At 43.5% G+C, this 21,979-nt stretch overlaps 1 protein-coding gene across 2 annotated transcripts in view; it reads right to left on the bottom strand.

Moving 5' to 3' along the window:
• Positions 1-21,979, bottom strand: part of LOC137383942 (AMP deaminase 2-like) — a 194,206-nt gene that overhangs the window by 166,964 nt on the left and 5,263 nt on the right. Inside the window, exon 1 of one of the 2 annotated variants that reach the window (XM_068057370.1) lies at positions 10,992-11,299. The exons of the other annotated variant lie outside the window; for it this stretch is intronic. Within the exon in view, the coding sequence (XP_067913471.1) occupies positions 10,992-11,076 (85 nt within the window). The 5' untranslated portion in view covers positions 11,077-11,299. Of the gene's footprint in view, positions 1-10,991; positions 11,300-21,979 lie in introns of those variants that run through there. 2 annotated transcript variants of the gene reach the window in all.

Genomic DNA, 21,979 nt, shown 5'->3' with positions numbered 1-21,979 from the left:
GTGAAGAGGGGGAGGGGTGGGTGAAGAGGGGGAGGGGTGGGTGAAGAGGGGGAGGGGTGGGTGAAGAGGGGGAGGGGTGGGTGAAGAGGGGGAGGGGTGGGTGAAGAGGGGGAGGGGTGGGTGAAGAGGGGGAGGGGTGGGTGAAGAGGGGGAGGGGTGGGTGAAGAGGGGGAGGGGTGGGTGAAGAGGGGGAGGGGTGGGTGAAGAGGGGGAGGGGTGGGTGAAGAGGGGGAGGGGTGGGTGAAGAGGGGGAGGGGTGGGGAGAGGAAGCATGCAAAATGCAGGGACCAGACAGTTGCAATGCCTGAAGTACTGTGGAGAAGTAGGGGAGAAGCAACTGGATTGGGCATCCGCAGCTGGAGGGAACGGCTGAATGGAGACGGCCGGAAGCGAGAGGCCGTAGAGAGCCGCGGGGAGCGAGCGTGCGAAGAACTTGGTGTCACCGGGTCCAGGGACTGGCCAGTAAGTCTTTTGCTGTTGTGTTTATGGCGCATGCACAGAAAAAGGCACTCCGCTGCTTCCCCCCCCCACTCTCTCCCCTTCCTCCCTCCCACTTCCCCTCCCCCTCCCCCCCCCACTTCCCATCCCCCTCCCCCCTTCTCTCCCCCGCCCCCTAGCACCGCTACACGCTGGTCTCCCCGCGCTGCTCTCCCCGGCCCCCGCGCTGCTCTCCCCGGCCCACTCCACTCTCTCACTCCGGCCATTGTATTCTGCCACGTGTTTGTTAGGTTTCATCTCTGTGATTCTTTGAGCAGCGCCATCTTTAGTCCTGGCAGCTGCTACAGTCGCAAGCTGTGACGTATTCGTGGCACATGCAGTATTTGGCACATGCCAAAACAGCGCCACCTACCAATCGCGTTGTCAACAATTGCGGTCTATATTTATATAGCGCCTTTAACATAATAAGACGCCCCAAGGACTCCACAGGAGCAATTATAAAACAAAGTATGACACCGAGCCACAAAAGAAGATATTAGGCCACATAACCAAAAACTTGGTCAAAGAAGTAGGCTTTAGAGAATGTCTTGACAGGCGGAGAGGTGTAGGGAGGGTATTCCAGAGCTTGGGGCTTAGGCAACTGAAGGTGCAGCCACCTGCACCTGGTGCAATTAAAATCAGGGATGCACAAGAGGCCAGAATTAGAGGAGCGCAGACATCTAGGAGGGTTGTGGACTGGAGGAGATTATAGAGATAGGGAGGGGAAAGACCATGCAGGGATCTGAAAACAAAGATGAGAATTTTCAAATCATGATGTTACTTGACCACAGGCCAATGTAGGTCAGTGAGAACAGGGGTGATAGGAGAACAGGACTTGGTGCGAGTTAAGACATGGGCAACAGAGTTTTGGATGATCTTAAGTTTACGGAGAGCAGAATGTGGAAGACCAGCCAGAAGTGCGTTGGAACAGTCAAGTGTACAGGTAACGGAGGCATAAATGGGGGTTTCAGCAGCAGATGAGCCAAAAAGAATAGAGTGCAAAAAAAGATTCACAAAGATGGTAACAGGATGGGGAGAATATATCTATCAGGAAACCCTGAACAGGTTGGGCTTTTTTCTCTCAGAGAAAGAGAAAGTTGAGGGATGATCCAATAGAGATTTTTAAGAAAGGAATTGAGAAAATGTTTCACTTGTGGGAGGAGTCCAAAACTAGAAATCATAAATAATAGGCTTTAATAAATCCAGTATGGAATGCAGGAGAAACCTCTTTACCCAAAGAGTGGTATCAACGTGGAGCAGACTACAAGGAGCAGTTGAGGCAAATAGCATAGATGAATTTAAGGGAAAGCCAGATAAACACCCGAGAGAAAAAGGAATAGGATATGGCAATAGGCTGAGATGAAGTAAATAGAGCGGAGGAAGGCTTGTGAGAAGCATAAACACTGACATAGACCAGTTGGGCTGAAGGGCTTGTTTCTGTGCTTTACTATGCAAATCTTCACAAATTCACTTTCACTCAGTGAATGGAAAGTGACCTTTGTTGGAAAGTGTGCATGTGTTGGACGAATTGGTCTCAGCTGCGGAGGACAAATAGATGAACAACCTATTGACATTCATCCAGGGTGACATGAGGAATGACTACTTGGATAAGGTTTCAACATGCTGTAAGCACACCACAACATGAACTACCAACTCCAGGAAAGAGGTAAAAAAATAAAAATATCATAGCAACACAACCACATCTAACCATTCTAAATTATATATTGTGAAACAAGGCATCAGGTCAACAATGAATACGTGCAATTATTTATATAATCTAATACAAGGACAATCCAACATCCTTAGGGTTACCATTGGCCAGAAACTTAACTGACTAGCCATATAAATACTGTGGCTACAAGAGCAGGTCAGAGGCTAGGAATTCTGCGGCGAATAACTCACCTCCTGACTCCACAACAGAAGAACACAAGAACTTGGAGCAGGAGTAGGCAATTCAGCCCCTCGAGCCTGCTCCGCCATTCAATACAATCATGGCTGATCTCATCTCGGTCTCAACTCCACTTTCCTGCCCTTTCTCCCTAACCCTTCAACCCATTACTAATTAAAAATCTATCTATCTCCTCCTTAAATTTACTCAATGTCCCGGCATCCACCACACTCTGGGGTAGTGAATTCCACAGACTCACGACCCTTTGAGAGAAGTAACTTCTCATCTGTTTTAAATCTGCTACCCCTTATCCTAAAACTATGACCTCTCGTTCTAGATTGCCCCACATGAGGAAACATCCTCTCTACGTTTACTTTGTCAATCCCCTTAATCATCTTATATACCTCAATCAGATCTCCTCTCATTCTTCTAAACTCCAGAGAGTAAAGGCCTAAACTGCTCAATCTCTCTTCATAAGACAAATCCCTCATCTCTGGAATCAAACTAGTCAACCTCCTCTGAAGTGCCTCCAGTGCAACTACATCCCTCCTCAAGTAAGGGGACCAAAACTGTATGCAATACTCCAGGTGCGGTCTCACTAATGCCTTATACAGGTGCAGCAACACTTCCCTACTTTTATATTCTAATCCTTTAGCAATAAATGCCAAAATTCCATTTGCCTTCCTTATTACCTGCTGTACCTGCATACTCGTTTTCAGCAAATCATGCACAAGGCCACCCAGATCCCTCTGCACCAAAGCATTCTGAAGTTTCTCTCCATTTAGATAATAATTTGCCTTTCTATTCTTCCGACCAAAATGGATAACCTCACATTAATCCATGTTAAACTCCATCTGCCAAATTTTGGCCCATTCACCTAACCTATCCATATCCATTTGTAGATTTCTTATTTCTTTACTTCAACTTACTATCCCACCTATTTTAGTGTCATCTGCAAATCTGGCCATAGTACCTTCTATCCCTGCATCCAAGTCATTAATATAGATTGTAAATAGTTGGGGCCCCAAGGACTGAACCCTGTGGCACCCCACTAGTTACATCTTGCCAGTCAGAAAAAGACCCATTTATCCCGACTCTGTTTTCTGTTGGTTAGCCAATCCTCTACCCAAGCTAATAAATTGCCCCCAACCCCATGTGATCTTACCTTGTGTATTAACCTTTTGTGCAGCACCTTCTCAAATGCCTTCTGGAAGTCCAGATACACTACATTTACAGGATCCCCATTATCCACTTTGCTTGTTACAGCTTCGAAGAACTCTAGCAAATTAATCAAACATGATTTGCCTTTCATAAAACCATGCTGACTCTGATGGATTGCATTTTGACTTTCTAAATGTCCTGTTATGACTTCCTTAATAATGGATTCTAACAATTTCCCAATGACAGATGTTAACTAAATGGTCTGTAGTTTCCTACTTTCTGCCTCCCTCCCTTTTTGAATAAGGGCGTTATATTAGCTTTTTTCCAATCCACTGGAACCTTTCCTGCATCCAGGGAATTTTGGATTATAACCAATGGATTTACGATCTCCGCTGCCACTTCCTTTAAGACCCTAGGATGTAGGCCACCAGGCCTGGGGACTTGTCTGCCTTCAATCCCAAAAGTTTGCTCAGTCCTTTTTCCCTAAATGATTGTTCTAAGTTCCTCCTTTTCTATAACCTCTGCATTTCCTGTTACTATTGGGATAGTACTAGTGTCCTCCACCGTGAAAACTGAGGCAAAATACTGATTTAGTGTCTCTGCCATTTCTGTGCTCCCCTCTATTAACTCCCTTGTCTCATCCTCCAAAAGGACCAACATTCACTTTAGCTACTCTCTTCCCTTTTATATACTTATAAAAATGATAACAAAAACTTCTATATTTTGCACGAGTTTTCTTTCCAGCAGGAACAAATGTTCGGTATTAGGAATGCTGCTAATGATATTATGGAGTTCCTCGTAGAACTGGTCTTTAACTTCAGGTGAGGAGCAGAGTGTTGGAGCATATATGCTGAGTAGGTGTACTGGGCCAGAGGCGGTGAGCAGTCGGATGGACAGTATGCATTCTGAGCCATTTGAAGGTGGCTCTATCATGCTGAGCAAAGTGTTTTTGATGGCGAGGCCATTCCATGCTGTCCTGGTTCGTCTGGACCCCTACCCTGCCAGTAGAAGGTGAAGTCTTGCTCTCTTAGGGATCTGCTCGCAGGGAGGCGTGTCTCCTGAAGTGCTGCAATGTCCACATTGAGTCTACTGAGCTTGTTGTTAATGATGGTGGTCTTCCGAGAGTCGTTGATTTGTGCAAGGTCTTCCAACAGGCCAGGACACACAGTTCTGACGTTCCAGATTGAAAAACGGAGGGCTGGTACCTTCTTTCCTTTTTTTGTTGTGCTGTTTGGTGCGGTGCAACAGTCCACTTGTCAGGCAATGACCCTGAGCTCCAAGCACCCATTGAAGCAGGTGGACTGTGGCGGTACGGAACCTTTCTGGCCGGGGGCTGCCCGGTTTCAGGCAGGCGGTAGCTGTCCAGTGAGATGCAATGACCTCTCCCACCAACAAAGGCAACCCGTAGTGCCCAATCTCTACGCCAATTGAGCTGGACTGATAACCCATAACTGCTGCCTTCCGTCTTGTTTTGGTCGCTGTGAGGCGACCATGGAGTGACCTCTCCATGGCGTATGCCGGGGTGGAAGGTATGGAGGTTGTAAGTTGCCCAAGCATCAAAACTCCCCTCTCAGACTTTCTAGTGGGGTCCACAGGAGTGCAGAGCACGACATTTGGCACCGGTATGACTGCAGGAACTGCTGGAAACATGCCAAAGGTGACACATGACCACTTTGGGGGTTCCGCTCCGGATTTTCTGTTAGGATTTACTCCCTTAGCCTTGGTCTCTCCCGAGACACCCACAAGGCAGTGGGGTTGTTAGCCCCTATACCTGAGCAGCGGCCCCAACAAGTAAACTGTGCGATTCCATGGTGGGAGAGGGAAAGGGGAGGTGGGTGCAAGGAGGAAGGGGGTGTGAGGGGAGGGGGTGTGAGGGGGGGGAAGGGGTGGTGAGGTGAGAGGGGGAAGGGGTGGGGGGGGAAGGAGGGGCGGGGCCGACCCGACCATGACTCATGGCCCTCCTGCCTTGGGCGCTATGGCATTGGATGGTTGAACGAGAATGGACAGAGACTGCTGGAGTTGTGTACCTATCACAACCTCTGCATCACCAACTCGTTCTTTCATACTAAACCCTGGTCACCAGGTTTCAGGGAGACACCCAAGATCACGTCATTGGCACCAGCTGGACCTCATCGTCAAAAGGCGAGCCTCTATAAACAGTGTCCAAATCACACGCAGCTTCCACAGTGCAGACTGCGGCACCGACCACTCCCTGGTGTACAGCAAAGTTAGACTCAAACCAAAGAAGCTACATCACTTTAAGCAGAAGGGCCGCCCCCACATCCATAGTAACAGAATTTCTTATCCACAGCTGTTACATAAGTTTCTAAATTCACTTGAAAAAGCCCTTCAAAACACTCCTGCAGGGGATGCAGGAGACCAAGTGGGTCCACATCAGAGACGCCGTCTATGACTTGGCAATGACCACCTTTGGCAAACGTGAGAAGCAGAATGCAGACTGGTTTCAATCTCACTTTGAAGAGCTGGAATCTGTCGTAGCCGCTAAGCGCACTGCACTGTTGAACTACAAGAAAGCCCCCAGCGAGTTAACATCCATAGCACTTAAAGTAGCCAGAAGCGCTGCACAAAGAACAGCCGGGCACTGTGCAAATGACTACTGGCAACACCTATGCAGTCGTATTCAGCAGGCCTCAGACACCAGAAACATCAGAGGAATGTATGATGGCACTAAGAGAGCTTTTGGGCCAACCATCAAGAAGATCGCCCCCCTCAAGTCTAAATCAGGGGAAACGATCACTGGCCAACGCAAGCAAATGGACCGCTGGGTGGAGCACTACCTAGAACTGTACTCCAGGGAGAATGTTGTCACTGATACCGCCCTTAATGCAGCCCAGTCTCTGCCAGTCATGGATGAGCTGGACGAACAGCCAACAAAATCGGAACTCAGTGTTCCCATTGATTCTCTAGCCAGTGGAAGAGCCCCCGGAAAGGACGGCAATACCCCTGAAATAATCAAGAGTGCCAAGCCTGCTATACTCTCAGCACTCCATGAACTGCTTTGCCTTTGCTGGGATGAGGGAGCAGTACCACAGGACATGTGCAATGCCAATATCATCACCCTCTATAAGAACAAGGGTGACCGCAGTGACTGCAACATCTACTGTGGAACCTCCCTGCTCAGCATAATGGGGAAAGTCTTTACTCGAATCGTTTCAAACAGACTCCAGAAGCTGGCTGAGCATGTCTACCCTGAGGCACAGTACGACTTTTGAGCAGAGAGATCCATGCTGTTCTCCCTTTGCCAGCTACAAGAGAAATGCCAGGAACAACGGATGCCCCTCTGTGTTGCTTTCATAGATCTCACCAAAGCCTTTGACCTCGTCAGCAGACATGGTCTCTTCAGACTACGTGCAAAGATCGGATGTCCAAAGCTACTAGGTATCATCACCTCATTCCATGATAATATGAAAGGCACAATTCAACATAGCAGCGCCTCATCAGACCCCTTTCCTATCCTGAGTGGCGTGAAACAGGGCTGTGATGTTGCACCTATACTGTTTGGGATCTTCTTCTCACTGCTGCTCTCACATGCGTTCAAGGCTTCAGAAGAAGGAATTTTCCTCCACACAAGATCAGATGGCAGGTTGTTCAACCTTGCCCGCCTTAGAGTGAAGACCAAAGTACGGGAAGTCCTCATCAGGGAACTCCTCTTTGCTGATGCTGCATTAACATCCCATACAGAAGGGTGTCTGCAGAGACTCATCGACAGGATTGCGGCTGCCTGCAATGAATTTGGCCTAACCATCAGCCTCAAGAAAGCGAACATTATGGGACAGGACGTCAGAAATGCTTCATCCAACAATATCGGCGACCAAGCTCTGGAAGTGGTTCAAGAGTTCACCTACCTAGGCTCCACTATCACCAGTAACTTGTCTCTTGATGCAGAAATCAAGAAGCACATGGGAAAGGCGTCCGCTGCTATATCCAGACTGGCCAAGAGGGTGTGGGAAAATGGTGCACTGACAGAGAACACAAAAGTCCGAGTATTTCAGGCCTGAGCCTTCAGTACCTTGCTCTACAGCAGCGAGGCCTGGACAATGTATGTCAGCCAAGAGCGACGTCTCAACTCATTCCATCTTCGCTGCCTCCAAAGAATCCTTGGCATCAGGTGGCAGGACCATATCTCCAACGTAGAAGTCCTCGAGGCGGACAACGTCCCCAGCATATACACCCTACTGAGCCAGTGGTGCTTGAGATGGCTTGGCCATGTGAGCCGCATGGAAGATGGCAGGATCCCCAAGGACGCATTGTAAAGCGAGCTCGTTACTGGCAACAGACCCACCGGCTGTCCATGTCTCCGCTTTAAAGACGTCTGCAACGCAACATGAAGTCCTGTGACTACAAGTCGTGGGAGTCAGTTGCCAGTGAACGCCAGAGCTGGCGGACAGCCATAAAGGCAGCGCTAAAGAGTGGCAAGTCGAAGAGACTTAGCAGTTGGCAGGGAAAAAAGACAGAAGTGCAAGGAGAGAGCCAACTGTGTAACAGCCCTGACAACCAATTTTATCTGCAGTGCCTATGGAAGAGTTCGTCACTCTAGAATTGGCCTTTATAGCCATTCCAGGCGCTGCTCCACAAACCACTGACCACCTCTAGGCGCTTACTCATTGTCTCTCGAAACAAGGAGGCCAAAGAGAGAGAAGAGAGTTTTCTTTCATAATATACCTTTGCTCTTATTACTTTTTAGTAACTCTTTGTTGATCTTTAAAATTTTCCCAATCTTGCAGCCTGCCACTGGCCTTTGCAATATGGTATGCTGTAGTTTTTGTCTTTCGATAACCCTTAACCTCCTTACTTAGCCATGGTTGTTTTTCCTCCTCTCTGGAATATATCTTAGTTGGGAGGAATTGAATATCTCCTTAAACATCAGCCACTGCTCATCAACTGTCCTACCTTTCAGTCTTCCCACCCAGTCCACTAGGGCCAAATCTGTCCTCATGCCTATGTAATTACCTTTGTTTAACTCCAGAACACTAGTGTAAGACTCCAGTTTCTCGCCCTCAAACTGAATTTGAAATTCTAGCATGCTATGATCACTCTTCCCTAGAGGATCCTTAACTATGAGATTAATAAATCCCACCTCATTACACAATACCAAATCTAGAATAGCCTGCTCCCTGGTTGGTTCCACAACACATTGCTCCAAAAGAAATCTCCAATATATTCAATGAACTCTCCCTCGAGGCTACCCTTGCCAATTTGATTAATCCAGTCTATATGCATATTAAAATCACCCATGATTATTGCCATACCTTTCTTACAAGCCCCCAGTATTTCCTGGTTTATACTGTGCCCCACTGCAGAACTACTGCTTGGGGACCAATAGATTACTCCCACCAGGGACTTCTTTCCCTTGCTATTTCTTATTTCTACCCAGACTGATTCTACATCTTGATCTCCAGTGCCTATATCATTTCTCACTACAGCACTGATCTCTTCCTTTACTAACAAAGCTACATCACTTCCTTTTCCTTCCTGCCTATCCTTCCGAAATACTGAGTACCCTTGGATATTCAATTCCCAAACTTGGTTTCCCTGCAACCACGTCTCAGTAATCGCCACTAAATCATACCCATTCGTCTCTATTTGCGCTGTTAACTCATTTATTTTATTCCGAATGCTTCGTGCATTCAGATAAAAAGCCTTTAAGTTTGGTCTATTATTAAATTTCCCTACTCTTGTACGATTTCTTGGTGCAATATGACATTCACACGTTCTGTCCCTTCCTTTTATTTTCTGGTAACAATCAGCCTCATCACTAATCTGCACTCCTACCTTCTCCTTTAACTTTGACTTCCTAATTTTCCATGCAACTGAACCTTCCCCCCAACAAAGCCTGTCCACCATCTACATGCCACAAGTCAGGAGTGTGATGGAATACTCTCCACTTGCCTAAATGAATACAGCTCCAACAACACTCAAGAAGCTTGACACCAGCCAGGACAAAGCAGCACGCTTGATCGCCACCTTAAACGTTCACTCCCTCCACCACCGGTGCTCAGTGGTAGCAGTGCCTACCTGATACAAGATGGACTGCAACAATTCGACAAGGCACCTTTGACAGCACCTTCTAAACCCACGACCTCTACCACCTAGAAGGATAAGGGCAGCAGACGCATGGGAACACCACCAGCTGCAAGTTCCCCTCCAAGTCACATACCATCCTGACTTGGAACTAAATTACCATTCCTTCACTGTCGCTGCGTCAAAAACCTGCAATTCCCTTCCCAACAGCACTGTGGGTGTACCTACACCACAAGGACTGCCGTGGTTCAAAGTGGCAGCTCACCACCACCTTCAAGGGCATTAGGGATGCCTAGGCCCAAAACTCTGGAATTCCCTCCCTAAACCTCCCTTCTCCCTCCAAGACATGTCTTAAAATTTACTTCTTTGACCAAACTTTTGGTCATCTGTCCTAATATCACCTTATGTGGCGCAGTGTTTAATTTTGTTTGATAACGTTCCTGCTGAAGCACCTTGGGATATTTTAATATGTAAAAGGTGCTACAGAAATGTAAATTTTTATTTAAATAAATGTGAACTGGCAACAAGGAATGTACTAGGCAATGAAAAATCATATAGAATGACGTGAAACGTTAACTGTTTCTCTCTCGATCTAATCTGAGTGCTCCCGCATTTTCCGTTTTTATTTCAGCTTTTGCTTTGTCATCCAATCTATTGATAGATATCATATTCACACAGCTCTTGTCATAATTTTGAAAATCTAAATTTTGTACAGTATTTCTCATTAAAATGTTTTGTGAATACTGTATTACTTTGACTACAGAAGATTTAAAAATGTATTCGTACCTATGTATCGTTGTGTTTATTAGCTGGTTTGAGAATAGTGTAATCTGGAGATTGTCACCTTTAATCCATTTACTGATGATTTATTCCACAATATTCACACTGAATTTCAAATTCCACGCACAAAACAATGTGTAGAGATAACACTGTTTAAGCCAGTCTGTTGCCCGACCCCAACAGTACGAACAAAACCAGATAAACAGGCTTGATGTTCAACTAAAGGGTTCGAAACAGATCAACCTACAAGCAAAATTACTGACCTTCCCTGCCCCATCTAACAATTGCAAAAAGCTAACAACACAAACAAGTGCATTACAAACAGGAGACAAACGAACATGCCCTTACATCCTTAATTGTGCACCAATTTCTGCATTTTGTTCACACAGTTCTGAATACTGCAGACCCCATCACCATCAATTGAGAGAGCTGACAGATTTCCGCTATCTTTAAGGCTAAAATAAATTCAGTTAAATTATACAGCCAAAAAAGGTACTTTTAAAAATGAAAGAGCTGCAAATAAATAAATCTACTGGAAATTCGAGAAGCAGCAATGCAGTGTTGGAGCTGGTAGGTCAACAAGAAAATGAAGACTATTGCTGCCTTGTTTTTTTAATAATTTTTTTTTGCCCGAGGGACTCACCTGTGGGCTCAGCGTTTTGCAAGCTGCTCCTGCCATGGAGTCTGGGTCGTAGCTTCTTGGCTCTGATGGGGATGGGGTCGGACATCTTGTCTCTACCCGAGGAGCCCGATGACTGAGAGAAAGAGCTGCGGCGGCAGCTGCAGGAAGAGGAGGAGGAGGCGGTAGCCACCGCTCTTTGACGCGAATTAATCGACCAGCCTAAAATGGACCAGCTTCCCCTCAGGTTTCCGCTCCTGATGCTCAGAGCCGCGCGGGGTTGCGGGGCAACGGTCCGGTGGGCAGTGTGGTCGAGGCCCAGGCTCGGCCTCTGGAGGGAAGGCCGCCGGGCGGCTGCCCCTAGCAACGGGGCCCAGGCCTGTCTGTGCAACCAGCTCATGCCCAGCAGGTAGGAATCATAAAACTCTATAACACCAGAGGGCTGAATCTCTTTAAAAAAAAAGAAATCCTAAGCAATACACATTGTTGGGAGACTCAAACTGTCATGAACGACTGACTCTATTCGCTTGTGTAATTCTTTAAATACCACATTAAAAATAAACTCTCACTCAGTAAACATGGTGACAGGCATTCCAAGAGTGCTAACACCATGTTTTGGAACGATAAAAACACTCCTGTATTATGTTCGGTTTTGGCAAACATTCCCCTTGCCAAAAATACTTTTCTGTATTGTATTACCAATAAGTGTAAGGGCAATGGAAACACGGAGACAGGTTGGTACTCAGTTGTCCAGAAGACTGCTTTGAATAGAAACAAGATCCAATAGTCCTGCCTTTCAAATTATTTAATTTAATCGGCTTTTTAAATCTATCAGTCAAATAAGTGAGTGGATAGAGCTAATAATAATGATGATGACCATTATTTTAGAGATTTCTGGAGGGTGACAGCAATGTTGCCATCAAAAAGGTCAATGTTTCCTTTTGATGTGACTATTTTGATTCTGAAGAATAGATGGGGAAAAAAAATAGGCTGGTAGCTTGTCAATGAACTATTTTGAGAAGTTAAACAGCCCTCTAGGCATGACAATCTAAAGTGTGCTAATGCAGCTTTAACCATCGCATTTTTTAAAGTTCACAAAGCCCTTTCACAGAAGGGAGTTTTTAGTCCTGTGGTAAAATTTTAAGAAGTCACAATGGTGACACTATCATTTAGATTAAAGAAAGATGTGCACATCCATGGAGGTGTAATAATGCATAGTGTATGTATGTACATAAAAATAGCTGAGTTACAGTCAGACCTTCCAATCCACGCTCAGTACTAATCACTCAATATTTAAGATGACCTTGAATTTATATAATGCATTTCATGTCCTCAGGGTATCCCAAATTGCTTCACAACCAATAAACTTTGAGTATTGTCCCTGTTGTTGTTTTGGGAAAAAAACATGGTAGCCATTTTGTGCACAGCAAGGTCCCACACGTTAGTAAGTGAAATAAATTACTGCAGAATTTGGTTTTTTTGGTGTTAGTTGATGAATAAAATTACCTATTTTACTGAAATTTTGTCACAAAGAATGAAAGGCAATAACCTAAAACTTCTAACAGTTATGAGCAAATCCTAAACCTCCAGCATGTTTGACTATTACATTAGCACTTAGATATGCTTTGCCCTCTAAATTTGAGTTGAACATTTTTAAGGGCTGTATAGGTCTACCATTACGACTCAATTTCTACAGAATAACCCCAACAGCATTCATCTTTACAAAACAGAAAATACCCAGGTAGTTGCAGCATCTAGAGAAAAAGAATGTTTGTCATTTTGTGTGATGGCAAAATACAAGGTCTTAATCCAAAATGTTAATTTTTTTCTCTTTTCAGCTACTCATGGAGCTGCTGCATACTTCCACCATTCTGTTATTTTAGATTTCATCACATGCAGTTTTTACTTTATCTGTACCTTTTTGATATTACCTATTAAGTGTGTCCTTTTCTTTCAGACATTTCTGAAAAAACTGTATTTGGTATCCAAAGTTTTGTGTCCAGAACAATTTCATTTCCATATAGTATGACATTAAAAGTTTCTGTTTTATTTCTAAAATGGTTCACCTCGAAGTAGCAGACTTATGGTAATTTACTAATGGCATCTACTTCAGTGTTGGCGCTAGGATTTCATTACAGCATAAAATGCTGAGAAATTAAATTTTCACAAGGCCACCTTCTAGCTATCATAATGAGGATTTTAGAAAAGCAGCATGCTAAGCACATGAAATTTGTAAACTATGTTCACTTGAGCTATGAAAAATAACCAGAGGTATGTCAAATGTAGAATTTTCTTTCCAAATTTTTGCAGTGTTGGGAGTGTCTTCGAGCTGTATAATGCTAAGGTCAATTATTCACATTAGGTCGGTCACATGGTTGGAGTAATTTGAGTTCATAGATTAGGAGTACACAAGCAAAATATTGGGTTAAATGTGATATTTCCTATTGACATAGCTCCAACAGGTGGCAACACTTCCATGTGTTTAAGTTTCCTATATATCCAATAAAACATAAAAGCTTTGGATTGCAGTAGGGCGCTACATCCCATGACATGGATGGTGGCTTGGCATTATAGCCCCCACCTTCAACATTTACCACTAGCAAGGTTTCACATCATCAGTGATGTCTTGTTAAACTGCCCCATATATGTTACTACGCGAGTGCTCCATTTAGAATAATGGAATAGGTTAAAGAATCATTGGGCGAAATCTTTTTAAAAAATGTTGCATTACCAGTAAACCTTATTTCATCACAAATGGTAGCAGAAAATGCAGTTCAGCTGGGATTTTCTCCAACAAGATGTCTTTGGTCAATATTGAAAGTGCTATTGTTCAAACAGTTTTTGAAGAAAAGGCAACCCTGGGAATGTGCCAATGCACTGCTGCACTAATAGGTTTGTGCCAAGACTGCCCACACAGCAAGACACATAGCTGAAACAAGGGGAACTGGGGCTTTTTCATTAGCTTACAGAAGGTTAAGAGATTCAACAGAAGTTTTCAAAATTACAGGAATTTTTGATGAATTAAATTGAGAAAAACTGGATCACCAAAAGAATGAGAAGACACATTGGGACATTTAAAAATGCAGAGGGTTGTTGGGTACAGTGGTGGAAGCAGAATCCATAATAACTTTTAAAAGAGAAGTTGATAAATATTTGAAAATATTTAAATTTAAAAAAGATCTTGGGGAAGGGAAAGGTTTTGGGACCCAGTGAAAAGCTCTTTTAGAGAGCTAGAAGGCACAATGGGCTGTCATGGCCTCCTCCTGTGTTATAAAATGCTTTTATTTTGAGCCATCAGGTGTCAAGGTACTTCCATTTTTTTAATGTCCTCTTGGCTCAGCCATTACATCCAAATTGGAAGGCTGTAGCTGCAAATCCCATTCCAGGACTTGACTCCAGTGCAGGTTTGAGGGAGTGATGTATTTTCAGAGGTGTCGTCCATTGGGAGAAGATATTAAACGGAGGCTCCATTTGGTGCAGGTGACACTATTGGAAGAGATTATGGAGTTCTGGCGCCCTGGCTGATATTCCTTCCTCAAGCAGTACCATCCAAAGCCAGCCAGTTTATAGTTGGTATCTTACTTGGTTGGCAAAATGGCTGCCACATTTACCTATACCAAAACAGTCATTACACTGAAAAAGTATTTTGTTGCATCTCAAGCGCTTCAAGATACTTCTCAGACAGGATAGGGTCTGATAATGCAATTCTTTTCCTTTTGGACAATTCTTGTGCAATTCTGCCATTATAAGATTCTGAAACCAGTTCAGTGATTGGTGCATGAAATGGCGGAGGCAGAGAAAAACAAAAACATCTTGTACAAAGACTATAATTCTAAATTTAAATTTAAAATGTCTATTACATGGACACACAAAGATAAAACCCTTAACACACATTCTCTTTCCATCTTTGTGGTATATATGGAGCATTATATTAACATTGTTGCTATGACAATTGATTCAGCCAATCTGAACACTTATCATAATCCTGCTGTGACCTATTGTGCAATGAGTTAGCTTTTTGATGATTCACCTGCTTCAACTGAAAGGAACAATTTCTTTGAAAATATATTTTCCTGTCCTCCCTTTTTTGCCAGCTCTACAAACAGGCTGATTTAGCATTTTATTTTTCCCCCAACATATGTCTTTATGTATTCTTTTTCAGAAAGCAGCACAAATTTGTAATGACTGGAGCATAATATTCACTTTAAGCTTGTGTAATGTTGCCCAGTGAATGACAAGACTTTAGTAATAACGCCCCATGAAAGATACATAGTAAAGGTGGATTAGATTAGAATTATTTACATATCAGGCGGAATTAAATTTCTACACAATTAAGAGCATTGTTTTCAAAATATTTTAGCCAAAAACAATTCTGACTTCTAGCGCCACGCACAATTTTATTACTTTGCATTTCCAAGATCCATAAACCAATAACACTGATTGTCATACTTGTACATTATCTCATGAATATTGATGCAGTAATTACTGGACTTTAAATATAAATCCAAAGGCTTCTGATTAATTATTAGTCACAAACTAGTTTTACAACTTGTGCTCAAAGTGCTGTAAAAAAAAATCTAGAAATGACAGCTACTTGCCCCTGCAAAAGTCACACATTTTGGTATAAATGTGTACCCGGTTATGAGTCTTTAAAAAATAAAGATCTCCACTTTTTTTTAAACGAATCTGCAATCTGTCTCATTGTGATTATCAGTTTGCACCCAGCATATCCACCGTGTTGACAGCCCAGCAACAATTCTGAGCTGTCCACTCAAATATTATCAAATTCTAATGTTGTTAACACTGAATTAAGTGGTGCCCGCTTGTAGTTACCGGATAGATAATGAAAACACTGCAATTTCTCAATCTGCTCACCATATTATTGAATGGAATACAGTAACTACAAAATTACTAACTGCCTATTGCGAAAAAGTGGATCATTGAACTTCCTTTGTTAATCCCATAAAGAGGATTGAATGTTTCTCACAGGTTAATGCATAATAATGTTTCACATTATTAACAGTCACAACCCCGCTTATATTCCAGATCACTTCCACTGCAATTACTCTAAAGTTGAAAATGCAACAGTAAAGCATCTACACCTGCAAAGTTGGTGGAAGGTCACACTTGTGACATTGCCAGTCTGACTGGGATCTTTCATAATGCTGCATTGCTGGAATTTACAGGTGGGCTGACCATGGCCAAACCTAAAATAGTGGAAGATGACCCACATAAAAAGAAGAGAGACTTGTATTTACATAGCTCCTTTTACAACCTCAGGACATCTCAAAGCACCTGACAACCAATGAAGTATTTTTGAAGTGTAGTCAGAGCCCTTTCCTATCCTGAGTGGTGTGAAACAGGGCTGTGTTCTCGCACCCACACTTTTTGGGATTTTCTTCTCCCTGCTGCTTTCACATGCGTTCAAATCCTCTGAAGAAGGAATTTTCCTCCACACAAGATCAGGGGGCAGGTTGTTCAACCTTGCCCGTCTAAGAGCGAAGTCCAAAGTACGGAAAGTCCTCATCAGAGAACTCCTCTTTGCTGACGATGCTGCTTTAACATCTCACACTGAAGAGTGCCTGCAGAGTCTCATCGACAGGTTTGCGTCTGCCTGCAATGAATTTGGCCTAACCATCAGCCTCAAGAAAACGAACATCATGGGGCAGGATGTCAGAAATGCTCCATCCATCAATATTGGCGACCACGCTCTGGAAGTGGTTCAAGAGTTCACCTACCTAGGCTCAACTATCACCAGTTACCTGTCTCTAGATGCAGAAATCAACAAGCGCATGGGTAAGGCTTCCACTGCTATGTCCAGACTGGCCAAGAGAGTGTGGGAAAATGGCGCACTGACACGGAACACAAAAGTCCGAGTGTATCAGGCCTGTGTCCTCAGTACCTTGCTCTACGGCAGCGAGGCCTGGACAACGTATGCCAGCCAAGAGCGACGTCTCAATTCATTCCATCTTCGCTGCCTTCGAAGAAAACTTGGCATCAGGTGGCAGGACTATATCCTTGAAGCGGCCAACACCCCCAGCTTATACACACTACTGAGTCAGCGGCGCTTGAGATGGCTTGGCCATGTGAGCCGCATGGAAGATGGCAGGATCCCCAAAGACACATTGTACAGCGAGCTCGCCACTGGTATCAGACCCACCGGCCGTCCATGTCTCCGTTATAAAGACGTCTGCAAACGCGACATGAAATCGTGTGACATTGATCACAAGTCGTGGGAGTCAGTTGCCAGCATTCGCCAGAGCTGGCGGGCAGCCATAAAGACAGGGCTAAATTGTGGCGAGTCGAAGAGACTTAGTAGTTGGCAGGAAAAAAGACAGAGGCGCAAGGGGAGAGCCAACTGTGCAACAGCCCCAACAAACAAATTTCTCTGCAGCACCTGTGGAAGAGCCTGTCACTCCAGAATTGGCCTTTATAGCCACTCCAGGCGCTGCTTCACAAACCACTGACCACCTCCAGGCGCGTATCCATTGTCTCTCGAGATAAGGAGGCCCAAAAGAAAAGAAAGAAAGTCACTGTTGTAATGTCGGAAACAGAGCAGCCAATTTGCACACAGCAAGGTCCCAAGAAACAGCAATGAAATAAATAACCAGATCTGTTTTAGGTACTGGATGAGGGATAAATTTTGGCTAGAGCAAAATCGGGAGAATTCCAACACCGTAGGATATTTTACAGCCACCTGAGGATGTAAATGGGCCCTCAGTTTATCATCCCAAGAAAATGGCACCTCCAGCAATGCAGCCTTCCTCAGTTCTGCACTACATACTCAGGCACACCAGAAAAACAAACGAAATTCGAAAGAGAGGCTTTCAATGGCATTGGTATTATCTTATTTTGCTTTGATATACACGTCCCTCCAGGAGGGCACTTAGTCAACACCTCATCATTGATCCAAAAGCAGAGGTCCCTGGCTTCGACCACTCTCAAAGATAGTGAGCATGCTCAGCCACAAATGCGCAAGGCATGGACAGTGTGACAACCTGCTCCACAAATGGAAGATGAGAGTGGCCCAAAGTACAACTGTGGTCATGTGTCCCAGACCATGGAACAATCAGCACATCAACCTGGCCACTAAGATCAGTTGTAGGAGGCACCTCATTTCTGCACTCAGCATCTCACGAGGCCATTATGGGTAGACAAATGAGTCATCCCATGATAGGCTCTTCCTGTCATCCAAAAGTAGTAATAGTATTAATTAAAACCTCAACCACACTTTTAAATGCATTCGCTCCAGCTCAGTCACTGGTAACACACTCAAATGACACTCTTCCATTTTTGGCAAGTGTGCAGTCGGTTGCAGGTGGAACTCACAAACTAAAGCAGTAGAGAAAACAGTCTGAGCCTCTAAATCAATTTAAGTCCAGGGAACTAGAGCACTGTTGAGAAAAGGCAGGGGATTCATATCAGAACAGAAAACGAGCAATATTAAATACATCATACAGTCCAGGAGTTCAGAAAGACAAATATAGACAGAGGCAAGTAATGACCCATCTTCAACCTATTTAAATATAGCTTCTGTATTGTAAGCTAACAAAATCAGAGGTAGCTTCTGAAAGGAACATTTGGGATGCAGGATATATGATCTGCTTTCATAGAACAACTGTTGACACATGATTTATTTTTACTATTTATTTTAATGGCCATAGAACTCCTTAGCATTCTCCCCTTTCTCTGCGTCACTGATTCATCCTGGGATGCAATTGCACATGCACACTGTCCTCTATCTCACCCAAAGTAACTTCTGTTCATGCGCGAACCTCAGTTGTAAGAATCAGCAAGGTATTCAACAGTGGGGACAGAGTGAAGACTGATCATGTCCTCATCCAATGTCAACAGGCACTTTCCAGAAGGGCTCACTGGATAGCGATCAAGAATAAGAAACTTGTCTATTGTTGCTCCTCTCTATTGCAATGGCACTGAGACTAATTGATGTACCAACACTGCCAACCCAATCAAGATCAGTTCGCCAGAGACAGAGTTAACATTTCAGGGTGATGACCTTTCATCACATGGACCTGAAACATTAACTCTATTTCTCTCCTCAGACACTGCCTGACCTGCTGAGCGTTAGTAGCATTTTCTCTCTTCATTTCAGATTTTCAGCACCTATAGTATTTTCCTTTTGTTTTAATGTTAAAAGGTTGACAAAAGTGCACGTTAGAACAGAATAATCTTTTTAAGGGTTTTAGTCACAGTTCAAGTAAAAAATTAATATCTGTCTGACCACTGGTGGTCTGGTCAGTGTGCATGTGGACTGAAGAAAGTAAACCTGTGTCAGTGGGTGGCAAGCCAAGTTGATACCCAAGCTACACAGAGACACAAACATATAAATACGAAAATCTGGCAGGATGAAACAAGGAATTGGTGACTGTGTCAACAGTAAAGTGTGGATTAGTGTATTCCTGATAAAGTATGACTGTGATTTCAGGAATATCATTTTTTGAGATTCAAGGGAAAAATATATCAATGCTAGATATCCAAAATAAAAACAGAAAATTACAAGAACCACACAGTAGTCTGTTAGCATCTGAATCACTGAGTTCTAATGGAGGGTGTGCACTTGTGACCTGCTCCTTTTTGAGATTCTGAAGTACCTTCCAAGTAGTTTCAACACATTTTCTGAACAATCACTGGTGAAAAACATTTTTAATATGAGCAATAACATATGTAAATGTTTCATAGGAACATTTCAGAAATTAGGGAGATAAAATACTTTGCACTAGTGGGATAATTATATAGATCTGGGAAGGAGGAATAATGGTATTGTTCAACATCATGGGAGCACATTCTAATTAGTATGCTGTGCTTGAGGTTTCAGATTTTCTTATGTAAGTGAAGGTTTTTAATATGAATCACTACAGCACCCATTACTTAGGGGAGGGGTGGCAAGCACTACACTAAAGATTCCACACCTTCCACTTTAGTTTGAGATGACAATTAGGGAGGTAGATGGAGGGACATGTAGGCGTTGGAAGAACTGAAGCCGTCCTTTTCATTTCCCAACATTAAATTCTGACTTCAGATACAGAGTTGGGGACTGTAGCAAGTCTTTTCAATTAGGAAGGTACACGTGGAAGCTGACCCCATTTGTTTTGCACATTATCTCCGAGACAAAGCAGCTAAATTGTGAAGCGGGGGGAACCAAAGGTGGATCCCTGGTACATGCAAAATGAAGCTGATATACTGCCTGCATTGTTGCAGGTGTGAATGGAACCTAATGACAGCAGTGCCATGGGAGACGAATTGCAGAGGAGACACACTAAAATGAAGATTGAATGATCAATAGCAGTGGACTGGTCAAGCAGCTTGAAAATGGACACAAGGCTGTCATTTGTAATTCTGACCAGTGCAGTCTCAGTGCGGTCGGTGTGGTGGAATTCGGATTGGAGGATCTTGGCATTGGCAATCGTGGGAGAATTGTAGCGTAGTTGCAAGACAGCAATACATCACATGACTTTGGAAAGAGAAGGAAGTCAGAGATTAAGTTTTTTTTTGGAGAAAATGGAGAAGCTAAGATTGAACATTTTGAGGTTAGGTGCATGAACAGCAGTCTTGTAGGAGATGGGGCTTAAAAAGTGCAGCTGGGAAGCCAGGAGATTAAGAGTGGGTGGTGGGCTTCATGGAAAGATATGCTGAGGGGATAAGGAGTGAAAAATAGCAGAAGGAAGAGCTATGAAATAGGTGAAGGAAAGCTATCAGTCAGCAGAGGCACATACAACTTTACAGATAGGCCTAATATTAAGCAAAAAATTCATGAGCTCTCCACACTTACAATACTTAGCCTACGCTCAGCTTACATCCGAGTCAGAAGGTTGTGGGTTCAAGTTTTACTCCAGAGACATGACCACAAAAATCTAGGCTGATACTCTAGTGCAGTACTGATGGAATGTTGCACTGTTGGAGGAGCTGTCTTTTTGGATGAGACGTTAAACCAAGACATCTACACTGTCGGGTAAAAGATCCAATGGCACTATTTCAAAGACAACCTGGGGAGTTATCCCCAGTATCCTGGTCAATATTTATCCCCCATTCAATATCACTAAAAACAGATCATCTGGTCATTATAAGGTCAGATTTTGATTTATTTATTTTTCCATTAATCATTGAGGTTCTGTGTTCATTCTGTGGAACTGCACTCAGCACCTTCAAGGAAAAAAAAAAGAGAAGATTGTATTTGACTTTGTATATGGCTTTGGTGGCCTGCTGGGTGCACGCATTTGTAAAATCATCCATATTGGCCTGCTTGAGAATTTGACAATAGCTCCCTGTATATTTTAGAATCATAGAATGTTACAGTACTGAAATAGGCCACTCACCCCATCAAGACTGCACCAGTGTTATCCAGATAAAGTAATGGAGGTGAAGGCCCTGGAATCATTAGAGAATCTATTTAATATTGTAAGGTGGTTTTTCTGGTTGGATGAACTAAGAAAGGCATATAGCTGTCCTCATGTAGAAAAATCATGTGATGTAATGAGCAATTTAATCTAATTTTTTCACTGAGACACACCTAGTCTGATCCAAATCTCCTGCTTATTGTCCATACCCTTTAGAATTCCACTTTTCCTTTTGGTTAAAAAAAAGAGCTATTCAATAGTTCCAGATATATTTTACTACTTCCATCAGCATCTCTTCCTGTTGCTTCATTTGCGTGAATTCCAAACAAATGGGGATTTGCACCATAGTAAAACAAAAGAGCAATATGTCTAGCTTTGTGAATAATGCACTTTCCAGACACCACCTACAGTCCTGTATACATTCTCCATCTAGTGGGCAGTGTACAGAGTGCTTTTAAAATCTTCCTTGACCAGGGTGTGAACAAATTCTATCCTACATTTTATACAAAGTCATGTTTTACCTACATGGCACATAAATAACTACACCAATATCAGGACATTATCAACGACTCACAGAAGATAGGGTAAAAACTATCTTCGGCTATTTAAATAATATTTTTAGGTTTGGTAGAAAGTGATCCAGCAGGAATGTTGTAG

This window comes from Heterodontus francisci, chromosome 25 (assembly GCF_036365525.1).
Source record: "Heterodontus francisci isolate sHetFra1 chromosome 25, sHetFra1.hap1, whole genome shotgun sequence".
Taxonomy (NCBI): Eukaryota; Metazoa; Chordata; class Chondrichthyes; order Heterodontiformes; family Heterodontidae; genus Heterodontus; species Heterodontus francisci.
Note: the sequence above shows the minus strand (reverse complement) of the source record. Positions and strands in the feature narration are given on the sequence as shown.